The sequence below is a fragment of the Polistes canadensis genome, unplaced genomic scaffold (assembly GCF_001313835.1).
Source record: "Polistes canadensis isolate GaletaPanama2010 unplaced genomic scaffold, ASM131383v1 scaffold_272, whole genome shotgun sequence".
Taxonomy (NCBI): Eukaryota; Metazoa; Arthropoda; class Insecta; order Hymenoptera; family Vespidae; genus Polistes; species Polistes canadensis.
In genome coordinates, this window is record NW_014569819.1 from 22,216 (window position 1) to 47,165 (window position 24,950).

A 24,950-nucleotide genomic window follows, 5' to 3' on the forward strand; every position below is an offset into this window, starting at 1 on the left:
ACATGACATTTTTAATTATTTATAAATGCAATTTAATTATGTTAATTATTAAAATTGTACGTTTTTACTCATCCGGGGAATGATGATTACTTCGTAATACATCATCCTCGTGTTCCTCATCACTATAACGATCGCTTGATAATTTATCTTCAATTAATTCTGCCGTTTCTTTGATAGACACTTTAAGCGGTCCACGATAGCCTTTTTTCTTTGGACCAGAATTTTCTGATTTTTCGACTGATTTATCCGATTCCTTTGATTCCGAAGATTTCGATGATTGACTCGAAGATGCCAGAATAGTAGATGAACTGGTAAACGATCCCGAATTTGGCCTCGAATTACTACAATAACTTAGGTACGAATCGGTACCGCTATTATGGTTATCTCGCTTATTTATTCTCTTCTTTTTCTTCCTTTGTACGTTAGTCCCATAATTTTTCCTTTGCAATTTAGTTAATGACTGGAAACTCTAAATAAAATTACTGGATTTTCGAATATTTTCCTTTCCTTTTTTTTTCTTTCTTAATATTTTATTCCTGATCAAATATAATTATAATGCGTATTTACCTGAGAATGTCGTTCGAAAAGCGTCGGTATTTGTGTAACCCGATCCAACATCATTTCCATTTGAAGACGATGACGTTCGGCTTGTTCACGAGCTTCGTTGCGTCGCATGGATGTTCGAATATCCAAATCTTTTTCATGATCGTGCCTGCATCGTTTAAATAATTTGTTTTATCTAACAATTACAACGTACAAACTTTGTCAATAACCCTTCAAACGGCAAAAACAAATCTACTTGCGTGTACGTACGCTTTTTCAAATTTTTTTTTCTCTTCGAATTTTTACAATAAGTAATATCCAGAGAGAAATTCGTTAAAAATAACTTTTCAATGCGGCTAACTTTGATACCTCGTTGCGGACCTGAGTGCTCTCCAAGCGGGTTTACGACCAATTAAATTTTCTTTTAATTTGATAACTTGCTCCCGACGTTTTTCATCCATTCGTTCTCTTATCTCTCGTTCCAACTTTTCTCTAAAATAACAACAAACATAACGTTGATAAAAATTAGGATTTAAATTGATATTTAATTATATGCATTTAAACCAATAAATAGAAATTCGTGAATCAAGTTTTTAGCAAATAAAATACCGTGATGCTTGGCATCTGAGAACAGCTGCTAAATTATTGCCCCGTGATGGTAAACTGTTCAATGCAGATCTGGATCTTTCCGATATCATTGTTGTAAGATTTGATAATCGCGAGGATTCTCTACTTTGAACAATCGTTTCTTTAGTCGAGTCATTAGGAAAATTTTGTAAATTTGCACAAGCTGATTTCACACGTTCACGTCTTGCCATTGAAGGTGGCAATGAGGAAGATCTCATTAATTCGGATGCTCTCACCTTTTTTGTCAATTCTCTGAAAAATGATTACCTATAAATTCGTTCATTTGTATCATCCCGAACGATGCACAAATCTTTATTATTTATTAACAAATGAATATTTTTTAATTACGTTTAAATCTATATTATTATAAAATTATAAAATAAAATAATAATAACCTGTAGTATTCATCCTCAAGCATCCGGTCATATATCTCAGTACCAAACAAATTCTTAGGTACAGGTTTTGCCTTGAATCTCGAGGTCGAACGAGAATTTTTACTACATATTTCTGGACTTGAACGTGTCAAAGATCTCCAAGCTCTTCGATCACATTCAAGTTTAAAAGGACGCACTTGAGATAACAAGTTTAATGCACTTTCCTCGCGTACTATACGACTTCTTTGTCATAAAAGAATATGAAAACATAAAAAGTGAATTATATACGATGAAATTGTTTAAATTCACAAATGAAAGTTAAAGAGAGAGAAAATATCATTCGATTGATTCGTAAATAATTTGTTTTATCCATTTATATTGTAATATTGGAAATAAAATTAAAATGTTATTTTTATAAACTTTTTTTTCCAATATTTACGATAAAACAGAATATTATTTGTTTACGTATAAAATTCTCAATTATAGTAATAAATTCTATACCAATTTTAATAAAAATTTATGAATCAATTCGAAACTTTGTTTCGTAATTAATTTTAGAAATACAAAGTACCTCTCTTCTTTTTCAGCGAGTAACTTATCATAAAGTGGTATCTTAGAGGTAAGGGGAATAGGTCTAATGCGACGTTTTTTGGAAAGACTTTTTTTATTATTTTCCTTCTTAGAATATGCAACCGCTTCCACTTCCGCTAGTGTCATGTATTTTTCTGCTTCTTCTCTGAAAATCGATTTCGTATCATTCTTCTTGCTCGTATATCTATTACGATACTGATCAAATAGCATATCAATAACGTTTCATGACACAAACAAGAATATTCTACCTGAGAGTAAAACTAAACGGCTTAGGTACAGTCGGATGCCATTCCTTTGGACTACTCGCTGGAAGACTTTTGGTCTCCACGCTGTCTTCCGAATCGTTATTCAAACTTTCATTACTTTTTGATTCACTCCATGTATTCCAGCCTTTGTTAGCTATGTGTATTTCCTTGTTACGTGTCGCTTTAGCTTCCTTATCTTTAAATCTATCGCAAAGTAGGAAAAAAGGAAACAGATAAATTCATTTCAAGTTAATTCAGGGCCGTATTCAGACTAAGAAGCAAGTGGCATCGGCCTATGGGACAAATAGTTTTTGGGTACCATCATCAAAAAAAGAAAATTAATTATATAAAAAAGACTAGAGAGACGAAACGAACTCCAAATGTTTTATAGCAAGAATTTTAGTTTTTGGTTCTTGTTTATTTTGGCTTTGCCTTTCATATCCTTGAATAATATTCGATGTTACAATTTTTTATATATTATACCCACCTAAATGTCAAAAGATCTTGGTCTTCCATAAGTCCAGCGAAACTACCGGACGGATAAAGAATAGGACTGTTTGTTCTCGATTCCTCGATGTAACATTTTTTACCGTTTAATCTTAATTCATTGATGTCGTCTCGTATAACTTTGATGTTATGATTACTTCTCGACGTTGAAATTCTTGACGTATCTTTTTCAGTCTCGTCAAAGTTCTTTAAAAAAAGTCGTTGCTTCCTTCTCAAGTATTCGACCTTTTGCCGAAACTGTTCGTTAGACAGATGATTGACTTGTTTGTAATCAGGTATACTTTCCAAAAATTCTAAAAAATCCTCTAAATTTTCTCGAGGACTTGACAATTCCGATTCGGTTTTTGGTAAATTCTCTGCAGCGAAATTAATCTTTCGTCCTTTTGATTCGACAATATTTTGTTTTTCACTTTTGATCGATCGTGGACGTTCGTAGGAAGGTGTTGGTTGTCTGCTACATGGATCTACCGGTACTTTCACGCATGAATTATAAAACGATGTTCCTCTATGCTCTGCCATATTTAATTTCCTACGATTTAATATTTCTAATAAATAATTCAACATCAGAATGATCTAAATCAATAATCAAAATGTTTTTTTAATTTCTTTTTTAAGTTTAAATATTACAATTATACAAACAAATGAACAATCCGTATTGTTAGTATTGTAAATTAAAAATCTATAGACGAATGTGTTGTGATTCGAAGTTTTTATTATAATTTAAATATACGTACAGTCACATAAGAATATAGAAAATACACATTAACAAACTTTATTGAGATTTTCTGCAACTAGAAAAATGTATTTTAGTTTTGATTCTTATAAATATATCAAATTTGGTTTTTTATGATTCTATATGGTGAAAATAAAATTATGAATAATTAAATACTTGTTAAGTTGTCGAAGAATTTTCTTAACGATTCAATTAATTTAATTAGTAGAAAGTAATAATTGTGAAATAGTTTTCGACATACCTTGTTCTTCTTCTATAGCATATATTCTACCTATTTATGTTTTGAAGATCAATGGTAACCTCCCCGATATTTTCGTCGCCATGGTGAAATCGAAATGCATTTCTAAGTTTTTATAATTTACAATAAACGGAATCTTAAAAGAACGATTGCACACATTAATTCAATATTAATATTTATTTATAATTATCTTCTGCCCTTAAAATATTGTGCGATTTTCAATGACATTTTACTAATTTCTATTCTCCGTGTTGTCCTTACAATGGTTGCGATGACAACCATTCGAATATATTTCTTAGTTATTTTATGATCTGTAGCTGGAATAGTACGATTTAGTTGTACTTATTTGTTTCTGAAATAATTTTTTATTTTATTGAGATATTTATATTTAAAAAAATCGATCAATAAATTCATTTTTTGCATAAGTTAGATCGAGCGGTAATATTTTATTTTAAAATGAAATGTTCGGGCGCGAAAATTTTAAAAATATGCAGCATCGTTGAAATATTGTTTTTTTTTCTCGATTTAAATCAAACTAAATAAAAATATTTTAAGCGATATTAAAATTATTGCAAAAATATATAACTGATATTTATATATCAAATATTACAACAAGAATTTTTAATTTAATTGTTTATTTTCCAAATATAATGATAGTATTTACTATGCAAAATGGCAACCCTTGTCGGCACGGGAACTTTATATCGCAGATTGTTCATTTCTTTAACCAAACAGTGTAAATGCACTATTGCAAATAATGTGACGTCTATAAGAAGAAATTATACTGATGATAAAAACAATGAAGAATTTTATGATATTGTTATTGCAGGAGGTGGTATGGTAGGAACAACATTGGCATGTGCAATAGGTTAGTTTTATTTTTAATTTGTATATTGATATGATAGAGACTGTTTTTAAAATAGAAAAATGACTTACTTATACTAAAACTTTTTATTTCAAATATATATAAATATAAACAATGAATTATATCTACAATATATTACAAAATAATTATATTTATAACAATTTGCATAAATAACCAAATAATAACATAAATTATATTTAAAGCTAATAATAGAATGCTAGAGTCGAAAAATGTATTGCTATTGGAAGGCAACAATAAATATGAATATAAACCACAAGAGAAGTATTCCAATCGTGTTGTCGCTTTGAATCAACAAACTCGCACTTTACTATCGAGCATAGGAGCATGGCGACATATAGAAGCTGTACGATGTTGTCCAGTAAAAATAATGCAGGTACTACTAGATTTCTTTTTATACACCTTATTTTATTTAACATAAAGTATTATGGCCTTTACATATACATCATGTATAATATCAATTAGTAGGTCTGGGATGCATGTTCCGATGCTATAATAACTTTCAATGAGGATTATTTATCTAAAGAATTGGCATACATAGTAGAAAATGATTTACTACTTCATGCAGTAAATACACAGTTACGTGAAAAATCAAATGTTAATGTAGTCTATAATGCAAAAGTTACAAATTTATTGTTGCCGAACATTGAAGGAGCTAATACTAAAATACAACTAGAAAATGGAAAACAATACGAGACCAAGTTATTGGTAAGTGACAAATTTATATTTAATTACATTTTTATTTACTAGTTTCTTAAAAATAATGAATATAAAAAATACATTTTCTAATAACTTTTTCATTTTATTTACTAACTTACCGATACATCCAATTCTTTAGCAATATTCTCTACTCTATTGGTAAGACTGTTTAAACGCATTGTAATGTTATATGAACATCTTTTCAATTCATTCGCTAATTCATTTAGTTGTTGTTGATTATATTCTGTTGATGAATTAGTACTTTGAAGTCGATTGAACTTTACATAATCAGATTCCAATGCATTTACACTTTGCATAAATGTACCCCTATTGGTTGTATTTCTAACTTTTCTTTCGCATACCAAACGATATATAGCTTTTACTAAATCTCTGGGTAAACGTTTTTCTCTTGGATCATTTGGACGAATCTGAATTGCACAATGATATGGAGGGTGCAAAAGCATAGCTTCGCGTCTACATGTTCTCATTAGATTTTTAGGTGCATAATTTAATACCTTAGAAAATAACATTCCCTCTAGATATGATACAAGCTCAGCTCTACGTACCAATCTATCGAGTCCAGCACATCTTCTCAATTCTTGTATATCCGATACAGCCAGACCGACCATTAGATTTGTTAAGATTACAGTTACTAGAATAACAAAACTTAAAAGCATCAAATGTGATGTACCAGTATATAAAACTTTAAATTCTTTGTCAAAATATACGTCTTCAAATTCTAACTCTCCAGACATCATTATAATCGTTTTGAGTAAACCTATTAATGGATTTTCAAAAGATTTATAATTTTTATGTAAAACACAAAATCCTAGAGAGAATCCTATTATAAGACAAATGTAAGCACCAAGAAATTTAAAAAAATTTATTGACACTTGAGTAAACATTTGAATATAAAGCCCGAACATTGGAAATCTTCCTACGACTATCATTAATTCAATCCAGATTAATAAAATTCCTAAAGCTGCAACATGATGTTGCCAATTATTAATGGGTTTAATTAAAACGCAGCATGATGTTAAAATTACACACCATTGTAACCAATTTTCCCAACGTTTAACATAACAACATACGTCATGAGCAATTTGAAACAATTCTTTGATTATAAGCATACACGTGTAAGTTAATATTAGCCAAAATAATATTTTGCTAAAATTTTCCATATTCCATAAATATGTAACAGCAATATAGCCTGTAAAAAATATAACAAAAATAGAATGGAAGATTAAACTAAATAGGAAAAATTTACGTATTCTCAACCATTTCAAGTAAAGAAAACTTTCGCATAACGGATGCTTTAAAATATGACCTTGACCAACTTCTATTAAGCAAAGCATTAAATCCGTTTCTCCTTTTCCTCCTGGCACTAAGGGTCTAAAATCTAATCTCAACTCACAATCAACGTCTCCTAACTCATGATCATATAAAGATATAGCTTGATCCAGTCTTGTAACAAAACGTGGCAAAACATCTGGTGTTCTCCGAATAATAAAACTTAATGCTGAAATACCACCTTTAGTCCTGACAGTAACATCTGCACCTTTCGATAATAACATCATTACTGTAGATGAATTTTCATTTAATGCTGCTATATGTAGTGGAGTATAACCATATTTATCAGGCTTATTAACCGATGCCCCAGCCTATTTAAAAAAAAAAATTAAAATTCTTGCTATTTGTATAAATCTTTAATATGTTATTATATTTTTATTAATATATATGTATATATATATATATGAACCTGAATCAAAATTTTCACTAATTCAGTTGCTCTTAACGATTTTGCAACTGCTGCATGTAGCGGTGTTCTTCCGTCGATATCTTCGACGTTTACTGTTGCACCTGCATTAATAAGTACTTCCAAAGTTTCCGAAGATTGAGCTAATGCAGCTAAATGCATTGCCGTTTGGCCCTTTGAATTTTTAGCTTCGCACGAAGCACCAGCATTTACTAACAATTTAGTACATTCTGCACTACCTTCTTCAGCTGTTAAATGAATTGGTGTTGATCTAGCAGTGCCAAGCTGAACTCTTACATCAGCACCATGACTTAATAGAAGTTTCATGCAAGGAACAGATCCAAGACTAGCTGCTACATGTAATGGTGTCTCAGTATAAACCTATTTGAGAGTAATTATTATATTTTACACCATTAAATCAATAATATCATATATTTCATTATGTCAAGTACTTGTGGATTATTAGGATGTGCACCAGCCTGTAGCAAAACTTCAGCACTGTCTACTGCATTATTTAGTACTGCATAATGAAGGGGAGTTTTCCCTGGAAATCCAGCATTTACATCTGCTTTAGCTTTTATCAAAGATTTAATGCAAGCAACATTTCCAACTGCAGCAGCGCAATGCAAAGGTGTGCATTTTTTATTGAAATCCCATTCGCAAGGATCTACACCAAATGATAATAACTTTTCTAGTATTCTTACAAATGCAGCACTAGCTGCTAAATGTACTGGAGTCCTGTAATTATAATATGCATTTTTAGTACTACACAATATTTGTGTTATATTCTACCTTATATCCACCTTTATTAAAAACATTATGAGTTTATAACAAACCTTCCATCTTCATCCGTACAAGAGATGTTTACATTCTTTTCTAATAATATCTTAACTATTTCAAAATGACCAACCCAACAAGCAACGAGAAGACACGTCTCTGGCCATTTTACTAACAATTCTGTAGGTGTTGCTGTTGCTGCTGTATTATTTTCTGATATTAAAATAGTTTTCTTTATACATCTAATTTGAAACATAAATCAAATGAATTATATATATTAAACGAAATTAATCATTGTTGATAAATTATTACTTGTTTTAAAGCATACCCGTTTGTGAAACTGCATGTTCTTTTATAATCCATATGTAATTTTCTAAGATGTAAATCTTGTAATTCCTCTAATATTGTTTGCAAAATGCTGCCATACAATGTAGGAATTGTAGCAAGAGCTACCTCCCCTGCTGGAAGATTAGACAATGCTAAAGTAATTTCATCTTTAGTCCATAATTGTTGTTGATTCATTGGTCGTTGACGAATATGACACATTACGGGTTCCGATGTTTCCTCAGAAGAGATACTTTTTTTATCTATTTCATCCATCCATATATCATCCTCGTTGTTCTAAATAGTAAATCATTTTGTAACACGATAGAAAAATGTCATCTTGAAATAAAATAAACCATGTATGAAAAATATTTAAATTATTAATCTGACCTCATAATTAACAACGATAGATGGTGTTTTGTCTTTATCACTTTTTCTTGATTCTCTTTGTGAACTACTATGACCGGATAGTCTTTTAAAAAATTTTTTATTTAGTAAAGACATTGTTATATATTTTTCTTTGATCACTTTTATCTGAATACAATGCCTGAAAGATAAATCAAATACTTAATAATTATTTAATTAAAATGACGTCATATGAAATGTTTAGAAAAAGTGTAGAAATTTAATACTTTTTCTGTAATAGATAGGTAATAACTACAAACGTTTTATTCCGTTCACATTACTCTTGTGCATTACCACTAGGAAACTATTCCTGTTCTCTGTATATCTTACAGAATGTCCACATATACTCTTGATGTTTATAAAACAGAGCTGGCATATATTTAGCTCCCACTGTTCTTCAATATTCTAGCACCATTCACCATCTCTAAAGATAAATTTATGTAAATTTTTTTTACGCTATTTTTTCTTTTTTTTTTATATTGTAAACGTAATAAAAATTCCTACCCGTATAAAATGGTATCACGAAATGTATTTCTAAGTATATCAACTGATAGCAACATCCTTTGAGGAAATACTCGTATTCGTCATCTTAGGAAATATCTATACAAACGCACACTTCTTCCTGTCGGAAATGAAATATTAAATTAAATATAAAATTTAAAGAATAAGAGCGCGCAATAAATTAGTAAATTTTCACTTTAAAATTTTCACTTAAAAAAAAAAGTATAATTATTTTCTTATAAGTAAAGTAAAATTTCATCGTTTTAATTTAAAAATCACTGTCTTATTATTTGTATCTTCATAATCGCTAAAAGATGTTCTTATGATTCTTTTGAATGTGCATCTAATTTGTTAATAGCTTTTTTAAACTGGTTTTGGTGTAAAATTTTGTAATACTCTTAAAGTGTGCTTTCTGATACTTGGAACAGAACTAAAGAAGTTATTTCCAGACATAGTAGAATGAAGTCTGTAGTATTACTCCCACTTCTTATAATGTTATCCCTAACAACAGTTTAATTTATAATAATATACTTATATTAATATAATAGGTAGGTGCAGATGGAGTTAATTCCAAAGTACGTGAAGCTATGAATGTTCAGTACGTACAATGGAAATACGATCAAATGGGAATTGTTGCTACATTGGAATTATGTGAACCAACAGAAAATATTGTCGCTTGGCAAAGATTCCTTCCAACTGGACCAATAGCTTTACTTCCGGTACATTATTATTGTAAATTTATTTTAAATAAATAATGTGTGTGTGTAAATAATTTTATAATATACATTGAAGTTTTTACTAATATTTTAGTTAACGAATACCCTTAGCTCATTGGTATGGTCTCTTACAACTAAAGAAGCAAAAAATCTTATGAAAATATCAGAGGAAGAGTTTGTTGATAGTATAAACAAGGCATTGTGGAAAGTATATCCTAAAGATGGTATTGTAGAAAGTGGTATGAAAGCTTTACAGCAATTACTCCAAGGATTATCTCTACAAAATGGAATATCAAGACAATTGCCACCATCAGTATCAAAAATCGTAGAAGGTTCAAGAGCAGCTTTTCCGTTAGGATTTGGTCATTCTGTATCATATGTTGCTCCTGGAACAGTCTTGATTGGGTAATTAATTAATTTTCTTTTATCTGTATATTTGGTCTTTTAAATGTAATTTTTTAAGAACAATTTTTTAAATTATATTACAGAGATGCAGCACATCGTGTTCATCCTTTAGCTGGTCAAGGCGTTAATTTAGGCTTTGGAGATATTGTTGATTTGGTAAAAATTCTTGCAGATATAGTTAAGGATGGTGCTGTATTTGGTAACATGTTGTACTTGACTAAATATGAAACTTTACGTCAGCGTCATAACATTCCTACAATGCTAGCTATTGATGCTCTTCATCGATTGTACAAAGGAACTGCAGCTCCCATTATTCTGGCTCGAAGTTTAGGATTACAAATTACAAATGCTATACCAATATTAAAGGTAACATATATATATATGCATATAAATTTCTGTAAAATAAAAATAAATTAAATAAATATTTCAGAAAGCCTTGATACAGCATGCATCCAACCAAGAAGTTAGATGTTAATCATAGGTTGTAATTTTTATAAATATTAATTGTAACATTGTAACTGATTATAAAGTAGTAATAGAAGAAAGAGTAGTTTACTTAATATAAAAGAAATATATGAGCTTTAATATTTGTCATTACATTTTCTATATTATTTTATGTACAACATAACTTTATATTTTAGTACTAAATTCTGTATAAATAAGAGGCTGTGCAGTTTATACATACATTGCGATTATATATATTATATAATGCTCCCAATTGACTTATTAAGTATTGAGAAATATTTCCTTTATCATTATAAAGTCAAAATTATTTAATCATTTATTTTCCAGCCATTCAACATCCTATAAAAAAAAATGGCTTGTTTTGCAATCAAAATTGATATGCAAGTTCAACATTATTTCGTATTATAAAATCATTAAATTTTATATAATTGTCTGATTTAATTCATAAATTGTTATATAATATTAATGCCTGCAATAAATGAAGGTCATTTTGTAATTTATAAAATATATGCAAAAATTTTATAAAGGTGAAAGTATCTTAGTCATTCAAAAACTTCTAGTCAATAAGGAAAGTTTTCAACTATTCAGTTTTGAAAAAGCTAACTTACTAATTATTTATCCTTCGAATATTCGATAAGTATCATTTTTATTTCAAATATAACAGTGAATAAAGGATAATTTAACTACATAAATATGTTACGAATATTAGATACTTCACTGATTTTTTATTACAACGTGTTCGTTATATGAATGACATTTAGGTTATGTAACATGAAGATTATATGACGAAATTATAAAAAAGAGTTAATTCATAATATTACTTACAATTTTTTGAAATATAAAAATAATATAACAGAAATAGATACACATATTTATTTTTTAACATATTGAAGACATGATTTAAGGTTAGTTTTGTCTATTGATTTATATATTCTTACAAAATAACTCTTAATTTGATATTTACTTAACAACTTTACAGATTTTTATGGCAATGATTACATTAAGAAGATTTTTGAAAACTGCTACAATAAGTACAATAGCTGTAGGCACTTTGGTATCCTTAAGAGCTAACGAATATGATATTGGATCAATAGGTATTGTACGCCTTGGACGTGCTGCTGTTACTGTTTTTATAATAGGTAATCATTATAAAAAAGAACTTTACAATAGCAATTTAAAGAGTACATCACCAAAATATTTAGAATTAAAATCAAAAGCACACAAATATGGAGCAGAACGCCTTCTAGAGCTTTGTTGTGCCAATAAGGGTGTATATATAAAAGTTGGCCAGCATATTGGAGCATTAGATTATTTGTTACCAGCAGAATATGTTAGTACATTGCGTGTTTTACACAGTTCTGCTCCACAGTCATCGTTCAAAGATGTCCTCAGGGTAATAAAAGAAGATTTCAAAAAAGACCCATATGATATATTCGAAGTCATCGAGCCAACACCTTTGGGAACCGCAAGTCTTGCACAAGTTCACAAAGCTGTACTTAAAAATGGCAATGTTGTCGCTGTTAAAGTTCAACATCGTACTGTCAAGACCAATGCTTTTGTTGACATAAAAACAATGTCAGCATTAGTAAAAATTACATCCTATATATTTCCAGACTTTAAATTCGATTGGTTAGTCGATGAAAGTAAAAAAAATATACCGCAAGAATTAGATTTTACTCAAGAAGGAAGAAATGCAGAAAAGATACAAAGCCAATTTTCTCATTACAATTGGTTAATAATACCAAAAATATATTGGGATTTATCATCTCAACGAGTTTTAACTATGGAATTCTTAGAAGGCGGTCAAGTTAATGATCTTCAATATCTACGAAGCAAAAAATTAAATCCATATGAAGTCAGTAGTAAATTAGGTCGTTTATACAGCCATATGATATTTATTAGCGGATTTGTACATTCGGATCCTCATCCTGGAAACATTCTTGTTAGAAATAATAATTCGGAAGCTGAAATAATCTTATTGGATCATGGATTGTACGCAAATCTTTCCAATGAGTTTAGATGGGAATATTCTAAATTATGGTTAGCAATATTGAACGGAGATAAATTTGCTATGCAAAAACATTGTACGAATTTAGGCGTAGGTGATCTTTACGGATTACTATCGTGTATGGTGTCTGGTAGAACGTGGGATACTATAATGTCAGGGGTGCAGAAAAAAAATTACGATAAACACGAGAAAGAACTTTTTCAAAAAGAAATACCTAATTTATTACCACAAATTAGCGACGTATTGCAAAGGGTTAATAGGCAAATGTTGTTAATTCTTAAAACTAATGATCTAATGCGTGGAATTGAACATTCATTGAAGACACAAAATCGAATGTCTTCATTCATGGAAATGTCCAAATGTTGCATTCAATCGGTTTATGGAGAGAAATTAAAATTCTGTTCAAGCGGATGGAAACGATGGGAATTGAGTTTTCTCGAACAATGGGCTCTTATGAAATTATCATTTTATTATGTCTACTTAGGCTTATTTCATTTTGATATAAACAAAAGCATTGAGTCATACTGGGCAAATGATTTCTATGCTTTTTAATCAAACTTACAATTAGATAGCAAACAATATACTAAAAAATGATATAGCAATTTTGTATATTCTTTTACCGATTTAAAAAAATATTTAGAAATTAATATTTTTAAATTCATACATTTTAATATTAATGCCAAATAGTTGTAACATTATTTTTCATTAATTATACATATAGATTTAAATTGTTACTAAATTTTTAATACTGTTTGTTATCAATTAAAAGTATTGAGTATAAAAAAATATAAATTTATTTAATAAACACATTAATAATAATACATTTCTATATTTGTATGCCATATATAAATACCAAGAAACAACCTAACTTATATATTAAATTCAGGGAATGTAATATAAACATATTGTATATATTCTTTGCAAAGAGCATAAATATATGGAATTGTTAGAATAATTTATCATTGCCTCTATAAAAAAGACATAATATACATGAAATGTAACTGCAGATATATATACTATATATCACACTACAATACATCCAATTTGTATAAACGAAAAGAAAGTTTGCAAGTAAATGAGCAATTTTGTTAATAACATTTTTAAAAATAAATATTTTAAATAATTCTCCATAAGAGAGATTTATTTTCCATTCCTATGTAAAAATTAAAACCAAACTACGAAAAATTTCGTTTCAAAGAAATTCCAACAATTGTTTAGTGTATGCATAGATTCTTCATATCTAGATGTGTCCTTTGAAACAGCGTGACTTCGACCTAAGCATTTGTTTAACATAAAATCAAAAATAACAGAAATATTTCAGTTGATCAAATTAGTTGGTACACTCTATATATATTCTTAAATATATCATAAATCGATAATTTTATAACCTCTACTTTTGTAAATTATGCGCATGCTTTCTGCAACGACTAACAAAGATGACGCAATCTTTATTGATCGAATCTTAACTTAAAAGAAGAATATACGTATAACTCTTCCATGAGTTTTTTTAATAAAATTTATCTAATTTAAATGTTTGTAAATTACTATTTTAGAAACACGATATATATAATTGCATAAATATATGCAACGTGTCTTAGAACAAATTTTACAAAAGAAAAGATTATGTATTCTGTAATGGACAAATAAAAACGCAATATTTTTTCATACTAGGCTTTTCTCATTTTGCACAAAATTTAGTTTAAAAATCTACTGCATTCTTATATAATCATTTAGTAAATAAAACATCTATCGATTTGTAAACAATGTTTTGAGTTTCTTTTGTTATTTTTTATTTGTTTTACACGAGTACCTGTTTTTTATCTTTCAGAACATCTACTTTTTATGCATTACTCACTATACATATATATATATATATGTTCATACACTGTTATTTTTCTAAAAATAAATCTGTTCTTTCGATAATATACGCATTTATGCGTAATACATACTACAAAGTTATTGTTAATGAAAAGTTACAGAGCAACATTTCTATCTAATTTGCAACAAAAATATCCAAACTTTTTTGTCTTTATTTTCGACCAAAGAAATTTAAAAAATATTTTATTAGAATTATTTAGTATTTAAATAAGAATTAGTTTAGATATTATGAATCATATAATTGCAATCTATAAAAAACCTAAGGTTTTCGTCATTTGTAATATCGTAACATCTTTGAGCGTCATGTCTGAGATTATTTTTAAATAAATAAATTGATATATCTATACTTATACGTATAGTACAAGAACCACCATCATATCTAACACACAAAAGTGAGAAAAAATAGATATTTCTATATTATTCGGGGAAAAGAAAGTTTCTATACAATGGGTGTTGTTCTATGGAACGAGTATATTCGAGAAGGAAATTCTCCGTAAGCTATGTTGCCAGATTTCTCATAAAAGTATATGACCCATAAAAATATTGAAATATTTTATTATATTATTAAATATTTTCAAATCTTTATTATCAAAATGTTATACTATATTCGTTTTTATATTTTCCAATTATTTTAATATAAAATATATCACTCAGTTAAGATGCTACGCAATTTTCCTCTAGGTTTAAAATTGTATTTTCTGGAAATTGTTATTCAAATAATTGTTATCCTAAATATGAGGTCAAAATCTTTTTTTGATCAAAGCCTTAATTATATTTTAAAATGTATACTTTTTATAAAGATTTTTCGTTTCTTAGAATTATAGAAATATGTTTACATTTTCTCAAAAAAAGAAAAAAAGAGAGAGAAAGAATATGTACGGAGCATGAAAGTATATAAAATTAAAGAAAAAATACAAATATATGAATATATAAGAATATATAAATATATATTTTTACTAAAGTAAAAATATAATAAAAAGAAAGAAATTAATATTTTCGCTATTATTCTATGAAAAGGTTAAGGCATGCCATCGAAAAAGTGGAAATCTGGCAACCTTGTAATTTGTCCGCAACAAGATGGCTGCGGTAGACGTGAAGATCGTCAGATGAGTGTATGAAAATGGAGGGGGAAGTTCGAATAAGCGACCGCATTACGTTCCTACGCCAACAAATGTTTTCTTTTGAGTATTAATTAATCGAAAAGAAGTCAAATAAAGAAAAAAAATTCTTACTATTATTATTAAAAAATATTATAGAAACAATGAATACAAATTTTGAACCAAAAATTCAATCGTAATAATAAATTAGCAACGATATTTGGGGAACTACTTTCTATCGATCGCGCGTAAGGACACTACATAGTGGCGCATGGAGGGGTATATAAACAGCTACCTTGGTTTCCGTAAGATCCATTTCTCTAGTCGACCTCAAACTGTACGGACCGTGTTTGGCTCTAGTCTAAAATTTAATTAGTTAGTAATCTAGTGTTAATATTTAAGTTACGTGTTCTATTCATCGTCTTCTCATATAATCCGCAATGCTACTCGGATCGTGAAGAGACACGAGCCAGATACAGGTTGGTGTTTACATTAATTATTAACATTACTAGGTGAAATATAAAAAACATCTATATTTGTGTGAGGTTGCAATACTTGTTGGTATTCGTAAGTTAGTGCATCAAGTATATGTAAGAACACGTACACGGTCTATAGAAAAAAGACGTCGAATTAGAGGAAATAGAAGAATATGGATAAAGAACTGTTTTTTGGCTCGTTGCAACTACAGAAAACTAATCATCATAATCCACCATCTCAGCAGCTTCAGACTTCTGCTGACCGTTCGCAGACCGAAAACAAAATGGACGGACGTAAGAACTTTAACTATGATGCATCTAAGACCAAGCTTTTAACTAAGTGGATAAAAACTGTACGTCGTAAGCAATTACATTTACGTAAAAATCGTCAGCGCAATTTACGTATAGAAACTATTTTGGCGTACGCTCTTTCTAGCGCTGAATACAAGCTTAGAAGTAAACAACTAAAGATCTCACAATCACAGAATCAAAGTTACTCTGATCTTATATCTCAACACAATAATTCACAACCCGAACCATTGTGTCCAGAATTAAGCAGCTTAGACGATTTCATGAAACAAGTATCTGAAGTCAAAGATCCACTACAACGCTAAAATTGCGTAACTTACGAAAGGATCTAAAAATCTCTACCTCACCAATTAACCTAGCACCAATAATTAAATTAATACCAAGATTTCATCATTTGGATGAAACTAGAAGAGTTGCAGTACCGACCAGTGTACTGAGGCGTCTACAAGTGTTACATCGTTACCCTGGTGTATATCTGGAAATTTTTTACTTGCAGTCTCACCGTTTGAGGTGGCTATGGAAGAAGTGGTTAGGAAGAGAGAGGATACTGCCAATCGAGATGTCCATGGGCACTGAGCACATCTAGGAAGCTGAGATACCATTCTTTCTGGTCCTAGTCTATCATCGATTTGGTTTGTAAACTGTATCGAACCAAAACATTCTATTAACTTTGAAATTGGAACTTTTTAAAGCGAGACTCAATTTGGTGAACAATTATTTGTAGAGTTTAATTAGATTTACAGACAATGTGTTCAAATATTAGGCCATCCAGAAAATTCTTTGGTTTCTCATAGATGCCCATTTTAACTTGTTTTTGTAAAATTTAATGATGAAACCCAAACTTTGAAATAATTTTTTGTTTGTTTGCATGATATACTTGATTGCGGTTTCATATTATACGCTTTAATCTCTATGAAAACTGCAGAACATTATGGATGACCCATTTCAGGATTAATTTGTAGCATCACTGGAATAACTTGACTAATGGTTCATGTACCTGTATAATTTTTGTAATTATTTCCAATGTGATACTAAATCGTAGCATTTAATATTTTACTGTGATAAAGAAATATTGTAATATTAAAATGATCTCAAGTTGTAGAGTAATAGAATTTGATGTACAGTAGACTTTTGTATAACACGGTTAATACATTACACGTTATAGGACAAACAATTTCCTATATTTAATGTTTTGGTATAAATTTCTGAGAACATATTTGATATTGAGAAAATTCTTTTCTGCAAATTATTCTTGATAATTACTAACTAGTTTTGTACGAAAGTCTACTGTAGAAGACTATTGACGAAAATGTTAATTCACATTGAATTTTGTATATTGATATATATAATATATAATATATATATATATATATATATATTATATATATTAGATGATATATATTTTATAGATGACGAGATGAATAACGGAAGTATTCACGAAAATAAATTGTTTGAAATAAAAATGATTTTCTTCATATAATCTGCCAATATCATCATACACATCATATTAATACCATAAATCCTTTTCAGTCTGGCATTCACCCTAGAAAATCCTTGAGCAAGAGAATACTAAACAAATATCGCTGAAGCAATTGGTTATCGGCTCTGAAGTTGTTGGCCTGTCCATAACCCGTAGGAATAAGGTGTGGTGAGACGACAAGATTTGTATCGAGTGGGAAAGGGGTGGGTTAGTCTTTGTTTTTAGAAGGTCGTGCAAGCCGCACTTTGATCTCCAAATGTGTGGGGGCCCAGTCGAGCATAAACATGTACCTACCCACCATATCTTCGCACCGTCAGCACACAACCAACTCGCGAGTCTTCTCAAAAACTTCAGCGCGTGATGCACAAGGCTCACTACGAGGCAGAAAACTCGTACCACTCTCTGGTGAGCTCTTTCGTATTGCCAACCACCACCACCCTTGTAACGTGTTTCTTCAGATTCGGAACGTTTCTACTGAACGTGGAAGATTCTCAAAAACTCCTCCAGTGCTTGCGCTGCTAATACCAATTTACTCTGGTTGTTGACATGATGCAAATCGGCTATGCCAGTATACAATCAACTTCATCGATACATTTTATTAGCATAAGTTTTGAGGTATGATGATTCGTAATGCATGTCAGTAATTAAAGCAAAGAAATATGAGAGAAAATGATCTATGGTAAATATGAGTAGTAGTTTCACACAAAAGAGTTATGAATGAAGAATAGCAATGGGTTTTACTAACAAAGCCAGCGATGATGATGAAGATGATGCATAAGTTTTTACATTTTTCTATGCTCTTTTGGTCTCTGTGTGCGCAATAATTATTTTCACAGATATGATGTGATCCTGAAAGATACTTACCCCTCGGTGGCATAAAGGTACCCTGTATATCAATATGTTTATAAAATTAGGGATGGAATTTGTGCGTTATGTGTTTTCTAGATTAAATGGAAAGCATGGTCAATAGAATCTATCTCACTGAGATGTACAGAACAGGAATTAATTGAAGGAAGGAGGTATCCCTTACAAGTATTAGATGTATTATGAACTGACATGTATGAATATAGAAGGACAGGGGGCAGGTGTATGTTGAGAATTTTTTTTACTTCAGAATGTTCTATTCCTCTATATGGATTTTTCATTCTTCACTCTAACAACGGAGATAGGATTTAGCAATGATGAAAACTGCTTTGGATGGAAGAAGTTGCTGGAACATGATAGAAAGTCTAAATACTTTGATCAATGCAATTTTGTTTTAAGCCCTGAGAAAAATTTATTTGATATCAAAACTTAGTCACAATTAATAACCGTTAAACTACATTTGGTTTTTAAATATGAAACAATATATCAAGAACAACAACATTGGAAAATGATTGACTGGCTTGAAAGAAATTTGCTTATTGATATGAATATATGTTTTGAAATCTATATTCTGTTGTGAGGCTTCTTTTGGGGCTGTTCTGTTTTTCACAGTTATCATAGACAAATTTTAATGCGCTGGAAGATTGCTGGAATTGTATATATTATAACGCTCATATAATCTCTCAATGTCTGGCTTAAATTGGAAAAGGTATGTTGGAGATTCCGGATTATTTCACATTCTTATTCCAGTTACTACTAATCAGCCCCAAATATCGCAAACACATGGCTTTGGATTTCGACTGGATCCTGGTATATTACAATCGCTAATAATGTATTTGTAAGCAAATTTTACATAATGCATATATTTGTACATAGTCGGATGTGCAATTGAACATTATTATTATTATTATTATTATTATTATTATTTAAACTTGCGTATTTGATCGTTTGGAAATAGTTTATGTGGTAAGGGTGGGCAAAGCAAAATGTTGTTTTGAGCTACAGGAATGTTGCTGTGTTTCGTGCAATTACTAAAATGGAGAAGACTCGTTTGGATACATCTCTACAGTCTAACAAGATATGTTGTTGAACAAGAAAGAACATCCAAACACTACTTAATGAATATACGTTAAAAGAAAAGTAGACAAAAACGCATAATATTTATTACTTAGCAATGATTCTTCCATGAAAGTATTTCTTATTGTTCACCAAAGTTTAAATAACAGGTTCCTGCACTGCACGCTGATATCATATGATAATAACATACATCCACAACATTCATCATTTGAATATAAATTTAAACAAAGTATTAAGAAGATGGATATATGTTGTAAGAATTCATGTTCTAATATTCAGACATTTCAAATATCATAATTTTCAATAGTATGTGTGTACGTCACAAGGTATTTCAACTTATATACCTAAAACAATTTTATGCAACTCTTTAATCAGTATAATTTTTCTTTCTTTTTGTTTTTTTTTTAAATATATGTATATAGTTTAGATTCGTAGATTGTTTTATGTGAGAATTAGGGAAGGAAAGGGAAGGGCAAAAAGATCTTGCATTTTCTTTCCACAGAGATTGCTAGCTGAACTATGCACATTTCCCCATCAGGTATTCTTGTGATATCAGCCAAAGCATGTGCAGCATGGTAGTCTACTTCAGAACGCATTGTACCTAGCCAGTGGAAGATTAGAATATAGCTATTTGAGAAACGCACTTTTGAAACTGCTAATTGGTGGAAAATTTCTTCTTCATGGGATGCAGATATTAACATATCCATTGAACGCATATATATCCAACAACCGTCCTTACGTCAGAAGATAATACCGCACAGAACATCCATCCGTATGTATCATGTAGATAAAAAAAACACATCCATTATTTGAATTTTACAACACCATCTAAAGAGAAAAGGATAAGGCAATGAATGACACCCTAAAGTAGATAGCTTGTGCAATTGCAACGATTTTATTATTTAACAAGCTGGTACGATATAATGATATTATTTACAAGACTCGTCAATATTGGAGTAAAATAATTCTCTGAGACAAGAATTCGAATTGAAGTATAAAAGTCATCATTTTCCAGATAGAAATGTTTCTCAGGTAAATAGTAGGTGTATTGTAGGAGGGAAATTAATATTTTTCTTGCAGGAAAATGATAGAGATTAAAAATGACAGAGATTAAAAATAACATTGTTTCTATAGAAAAAAAAACATGTGGAAGAAGTATATCAAACGATTATCAATTTTATTTTTGCTGCAATGATTGATTGGTCAATTTCGTTTAACATATAGAGTATAACAGCAAGATATATAATATATTACGGAATAGAAATTTTTTCTTCGCTTATTTATGAAACCAGGCAATTTATGAAGATATTTCAAATACATGGCTTGTAATATTTGAAGATAGGAAGAGGAGAAGGAATACTACTGAAAGTGTAGGCTGTGTGAAACTAGTGCATTCGTTTGTTTATATTTAATTATGCTATGATGTGAGAAAGTTCTTTGATATATCAAAAATACGTGTGAATAAAACCAAGTTTTGTGTAATGTGATAACCAAGCAAGTGTTGTACTTCAAGCTCAAGATATATATGTATAATGCGCATCATGATTGCTAAAATTGGGTGGAATATTAAGTTTGGTAGCAAATGTACGTTCGGTCTTGAATATATAGAAAGTAATTAGCGCATTACAATTGTCCAAATCTACCAAAGTAATTTAACGAATGATGCTTGGTAATTAAAAATTCTCTGTGGCTGGAAGAGGTAGAAATAATATTACTATTATCGTAGAAATGGCTTTTGATGCTAGCAAAACTTTGGTGAGTGAATTTCGTGAGTTGATATATATATACATATATATATATATATATATATATATTTTTTTTTTCTTCTATTAGAAAAAGACATTATGAGACTTAACAATTTTTTAATGGCTTTATTGATTGATATGCTGTTTATTAAGTGCTGTGTATTGCGCGCTTTTAAACTTACTTCTTCATTGATTCTATACTACACATTGTATAATAATTGGTTACTTTGCTTCCAAAATGATTGTGTACTGCTGTATATCACATCAGTGTATTGAAAAGTTTAATAAATTATTTAGACATTTTGGGGTAGGGAGGGGGAAGGGAGGGGTACTAATAACTTGAAAATTCTTCAATAGCATTTCAGATTTAGCATCACTTGTATGTGCGATATATAGAAAAATTTTCTAGCATTATGGGTTGTCCTCTTAGGATCAAGAATACGCATGAGATGATGGATGTGCACTATACTAAATAGCGAAGAGAAAATGTCCATAATTAATATTTAACTCGACTGTTTCTCTATGATGCTATAATAATGCTTATCTTCTCCTGTTTCTTTAAGTACAGTATTAACTGAGGTATTTCTTCAACAACAATCATTTTACTTAACGTATTGTTAAGGGTAGATTTTGGTAATTTTCTCCTAGATCACACATTCTTCATAATTTGTACAGAAGCAACATATATTAACTTGCAACGAATTTAGATATTTATAACATCCAACTTGATCGAAAATTATTATAGCACTTGGTCAATATCAAAAATGTATTACTAAAAGTATTCAATGCAGGAAGGAAAGCACAGAAATCATAGCACTTCATCGATATTGAAAAGCATTATGACAAGTTTTTAATACAGGAAGAAAAACAGAATTAATCATTATAGCAGTTTTTGTCAACATTGAAAAAAATTATGACAAGTTTTCTCAATACAGGAAGAAACACAAAAATCAACTATTTCATATAGATGCCATACATTTATATAAGCAAAGTTAAAATAATCAATGAAGATTCTTGGAAGATAGTCGATCGCGATTTTCTCAGGACTTCAGTAATACTGTTAAAGCTCGGAATAAATCTAGTCAATGGATCCTTGAAAACATCGATGGTGTCCCAATGCCCGATCAAACTAAAAGGATGGGATTGGTCGTCGAATAAAACCGTGGTGTTGACGTCCATCGGTATTCTACTAATTTTGGAAGATCTTCATATTCGGCATCATCGTCTCTTGGGTTTATGCCTTCATAGTCAAACTTTTAGCAGCCGAAATTATCATTGGGATGAATGCTACACTGAAAATAACTTTTAGGAACGTTACTCATGCAGTACGACTTTGGAAAATTTTGTCGAAGTTATTGGTATCGCAGGCATCAAAATAATATCTACTATCGGAGAATTAATAATTAATGGGATATCCACATTTGGCGTTTGGCGTTTGGCTGTATCTTCTTCCTCTTCTTGGATGTTACTATTTTCCCCGTATACAATTAGGAGATGATATTTTTCAATTGACCCGAACCATCTTTAAAACAGGCCTTGGGATAAATAATGCAGAGTTCCAGCAAAATAGCATATTTTTTAATTTTAAAAGGTTTGAATCAGAACATGAATTTCTTATGTTCGGTGTTTATTCTCATTGAGTTCGTTTACTAACAAACTTTCTTTTTTTACAGATATTTTTTCTTTATATCTAGTTGGGAGACTTCCAACCTATCGAAGATAAGATTGTTTCAACATTTATTATTTTTTTAGAGTTTTCATTTTTAACATTTATGTTGGTTGTTACATTACTTTTAGTATTTGTCACGTTTTCAACTTGTTTTTAGATGCCATAAGCGTGTTAATGCACTGTGCATTGCTGGCCGCTTGTAGAAAAAGCGCATGTGTATACACGCTCTTGTCTGAACTTTCTATTATTAATAAGATTTTTATCTGCGGCCTGTCGACCTTTGTAAAAACGATATTATATATAAAAAAATTCATCAAATTATGTTTAAAAAAATATACATATAAAAAAAAATTATATATAAACAAAAGAATTAAAAAATATATTGAAAAAAATTAAAAAAGATTGAAATATTAAAAAAATTAAGAAAGATTAAAATACAAAAAATTAAAAAGATTATACAAAAAATTAAAAAAAATTATACAAAAAAATAAAAAAGATTATACAAAAAAATAAAAAAGATTATACAAAAAATTAAAAAGGATTAATATACATAGAAAATTAAAAAAGATAAGAATATAAAATAAAAAACAAAAACAATAAAAAAAAAATATTTAAAAGAATAAAAATGAGATCCCTTAAAAGAAAGCAACAATTACATAAAAAATATAAAAAAAAAAAAATATACACATATATAAAATGATTAAAAAAACAAAAATATGTTTATAATAATTTAGTGTGTATTACTCTAGTGAAAGAGAAAATAGTCGCTATGCAATTACGTAAATTATGATTACATATAATTATTTTGTCATAAAATTTTATATTGTTAGCAAAATATTATATTTCAGGTAACTATAGAAAGAAAAAAAATGTTTTGAAGATTAATCTCCTTTTGAATATGCTAACAACATTTTAGTAGCTTTGAAGGCAATCAATTTTACTAAAAATAGCAGCATATACTTGGAATGGATTAATTGGCATAGATAAAAACAATTCTGCAAATACTGCAATATATTAAAATATTACAATTCGGAGAGGAAATCAATCATCTAAACTGAAAATAAAAAAGAATATTTATAATAATATCTCGGTCTTAATTATGTTTTTAAGATGGATATTATTTTAACAAACAGTTATTGTACTTAATACGTTTGAATTTTTAACGTTTTTAAACTAATTCAAATACTTCTTAACGAAAAATTGGCAATGATATTTAATAAACAAGAAATATGTACACGAAAAAAAATAAATCAAATGCTACTAATTACAATGAATAACAGAAACGAAGGATATTCAAACGTTACTTTATCAGTATTTATGTATTCGAGTACTGTGAAATACTCTGCATTGTATATTTGTCAAATTAATGATTCGAATTATTGTAATTACTGATATGTAAAAGATATTACAATAATAGAATAACAATTAATACCATAAAAAATGTATGAATTGTAATACTTAAATAATTAGTCATCTATGGAATGTACATTATAAGATCCTCGTCAGAGGAGAAAGTACATTGTAAAAACATCCCATACTATTTGGAGAGCTGGACATC

General features: G+C 29.4%; 5 protein-coding genes and 1 long non-coding RNA gene across 9 annotated transcripts; 4 read left to right on the forward strand and 2 right to left on the reverse strand.

Moving 5' to 3' along the window:
* Positions 1-24: 24 nt before the first annotated feature.
* LOC106790937 (protein FAM161A) lies at positions 25-3,406 on the reverse strand. Its single transcript, XM_014756217.1, has 8 exons — positions 2,868-3,406; positions 2,384-2,584; positions 2,116-2,280; positions 1,566-1,787; positions 1,153-1,422; positions 913-1,035; positions 568-712; positions 25-469 (listed from the first exon to the last, which is right to left on the reverse strand). Exons 1-8 carry the CDS (start codon positions 3,404-3,406, stop codon positions 65-67), a joined length of 2,070 nt encoding a protein of 689 aa, XP_014611703.1. The 3' UTR covers positions 25-64.
* A 1,116-nt stretch (positions 3,407-4,522) lies between these two features.
* On the forward strand, positions 4,523-10,926 carry LOC106790956 (ubiquinone biosynthesis monooxygenase COQ6, mitochondrial). The gene is made up of 7 exons (XM_014756244.1): positions 4,523-4,726; positions 4,927-5,117; positions 5,210-5,449; positions 9,752-9,922; positions 10,014-10,324; positions 10,408-10,690; positions 10,755-10,926. Exons 1-7 carry the CDS (start codon positions 4,531-4,533, stop codon positions 10,797-10,799), a joined length of 1,437 nt encoding a protein of 478 aa, XP_014611730.1. The 5' UTR covers positions 4,523-4,530; the 3' UTR covers positions 10,800-10,926.
* Positions 5,447-9,743, reverse strand: LOC106790954 (transient receptor potential channel pyrexia-like). 3 transcript variants are annotated; one of them, XM_014756242.1, is made up of 8 exons: positions 9,207-9,743; positions 8,963-9,126; positions 8,688-8,844; positions 8,302-8,594; positions 8,033-8,215; positions 7,649-7,934; positions 7,200-7,577; positions 5,447-7,101 (listed from the first exon to the last, which is right to left on the reverse strand). In XM_014756242.1, the coding sequence occupies exons 3-8, from the start codon at positions 8,799-8,801 to the stop codon at positions 5,551-5,553; spliced, it is 2,805 nt and encodes a 934-aa protein (XP_014611728.1). In that variant the 5' UTR covers positions 8,802-8,844; positions 8,963-9,126; positions 9,207-9,743; the 3' UTR covers positions 5,447-5,550. The 3 variants fall into 3 exon arrangements, with proteins under 3 accessions (XP_014611728.1, XP_014611726.1, XP_014611727.1); XM_014756240.1 differs by having other exon boundaries at positions 8,930-9,126; XM_014756241.1 differs by having other exon boundaries at positions 8,688-9,126.
* Positions 10,927-11,321: 395 nt separating the features above from the next.
* LOC106790955 (uncharacterized aarF domain-containing protein kinase 1) lies at positions 11,322-13,892 on the forward strand. The gene is made up of 2 exons (XM_014756243.1): positions 11,322-11,694; positions 11,769-13,892. Exon 2 carries the CDS (start codon positions 11,775-11,777, stop codon positions 13,347-13,349), a length of 1,575 nt encoding a protein of 524 aa, XP_014611729.1. The 5' UTR covers positions 11,322-11,694; positions 11,769-11,774; the 3' UTR covers positions 13,350-13,892.
* Positions 13,893-16,059: 2,167 nt separating this feature from the next.
* Positions 16,060-23,811, forward strand: LOC106790942. 2 transcript variants are annotated; one of them, XR_001382139.1, is made up of 4 exons: positions 16,060-16,251; positions 17,054-17,189; positions 18,088-23,314; positions 23,397-23,811. It is a non-coding gene; the product is annotated as an uncharacterized LOC106790942 (long non-coding RNA). The 2 variants fall into 2 exon arrangements; XR_001382138.1 differs by having other exon boundaries at positions 17,054-23,314.
* Positions 16,258-17,047, forward strand: LOC106790941. Its single transcript, XM_014756220.1, has one exon. The coding sequence runs from the start codon at positions 16,422-16,424 to the stop codon at positions 16,860-16,862; it is 441 nt and encodes a 146-aa protein (XP_014611706.1). The 5' UTR covers positions 16,258-16,421; the 3' UTR covers positions 16,863-17,047.
* Positions 23,812-24,950: the final 1,139 nt, after the last annotated feature.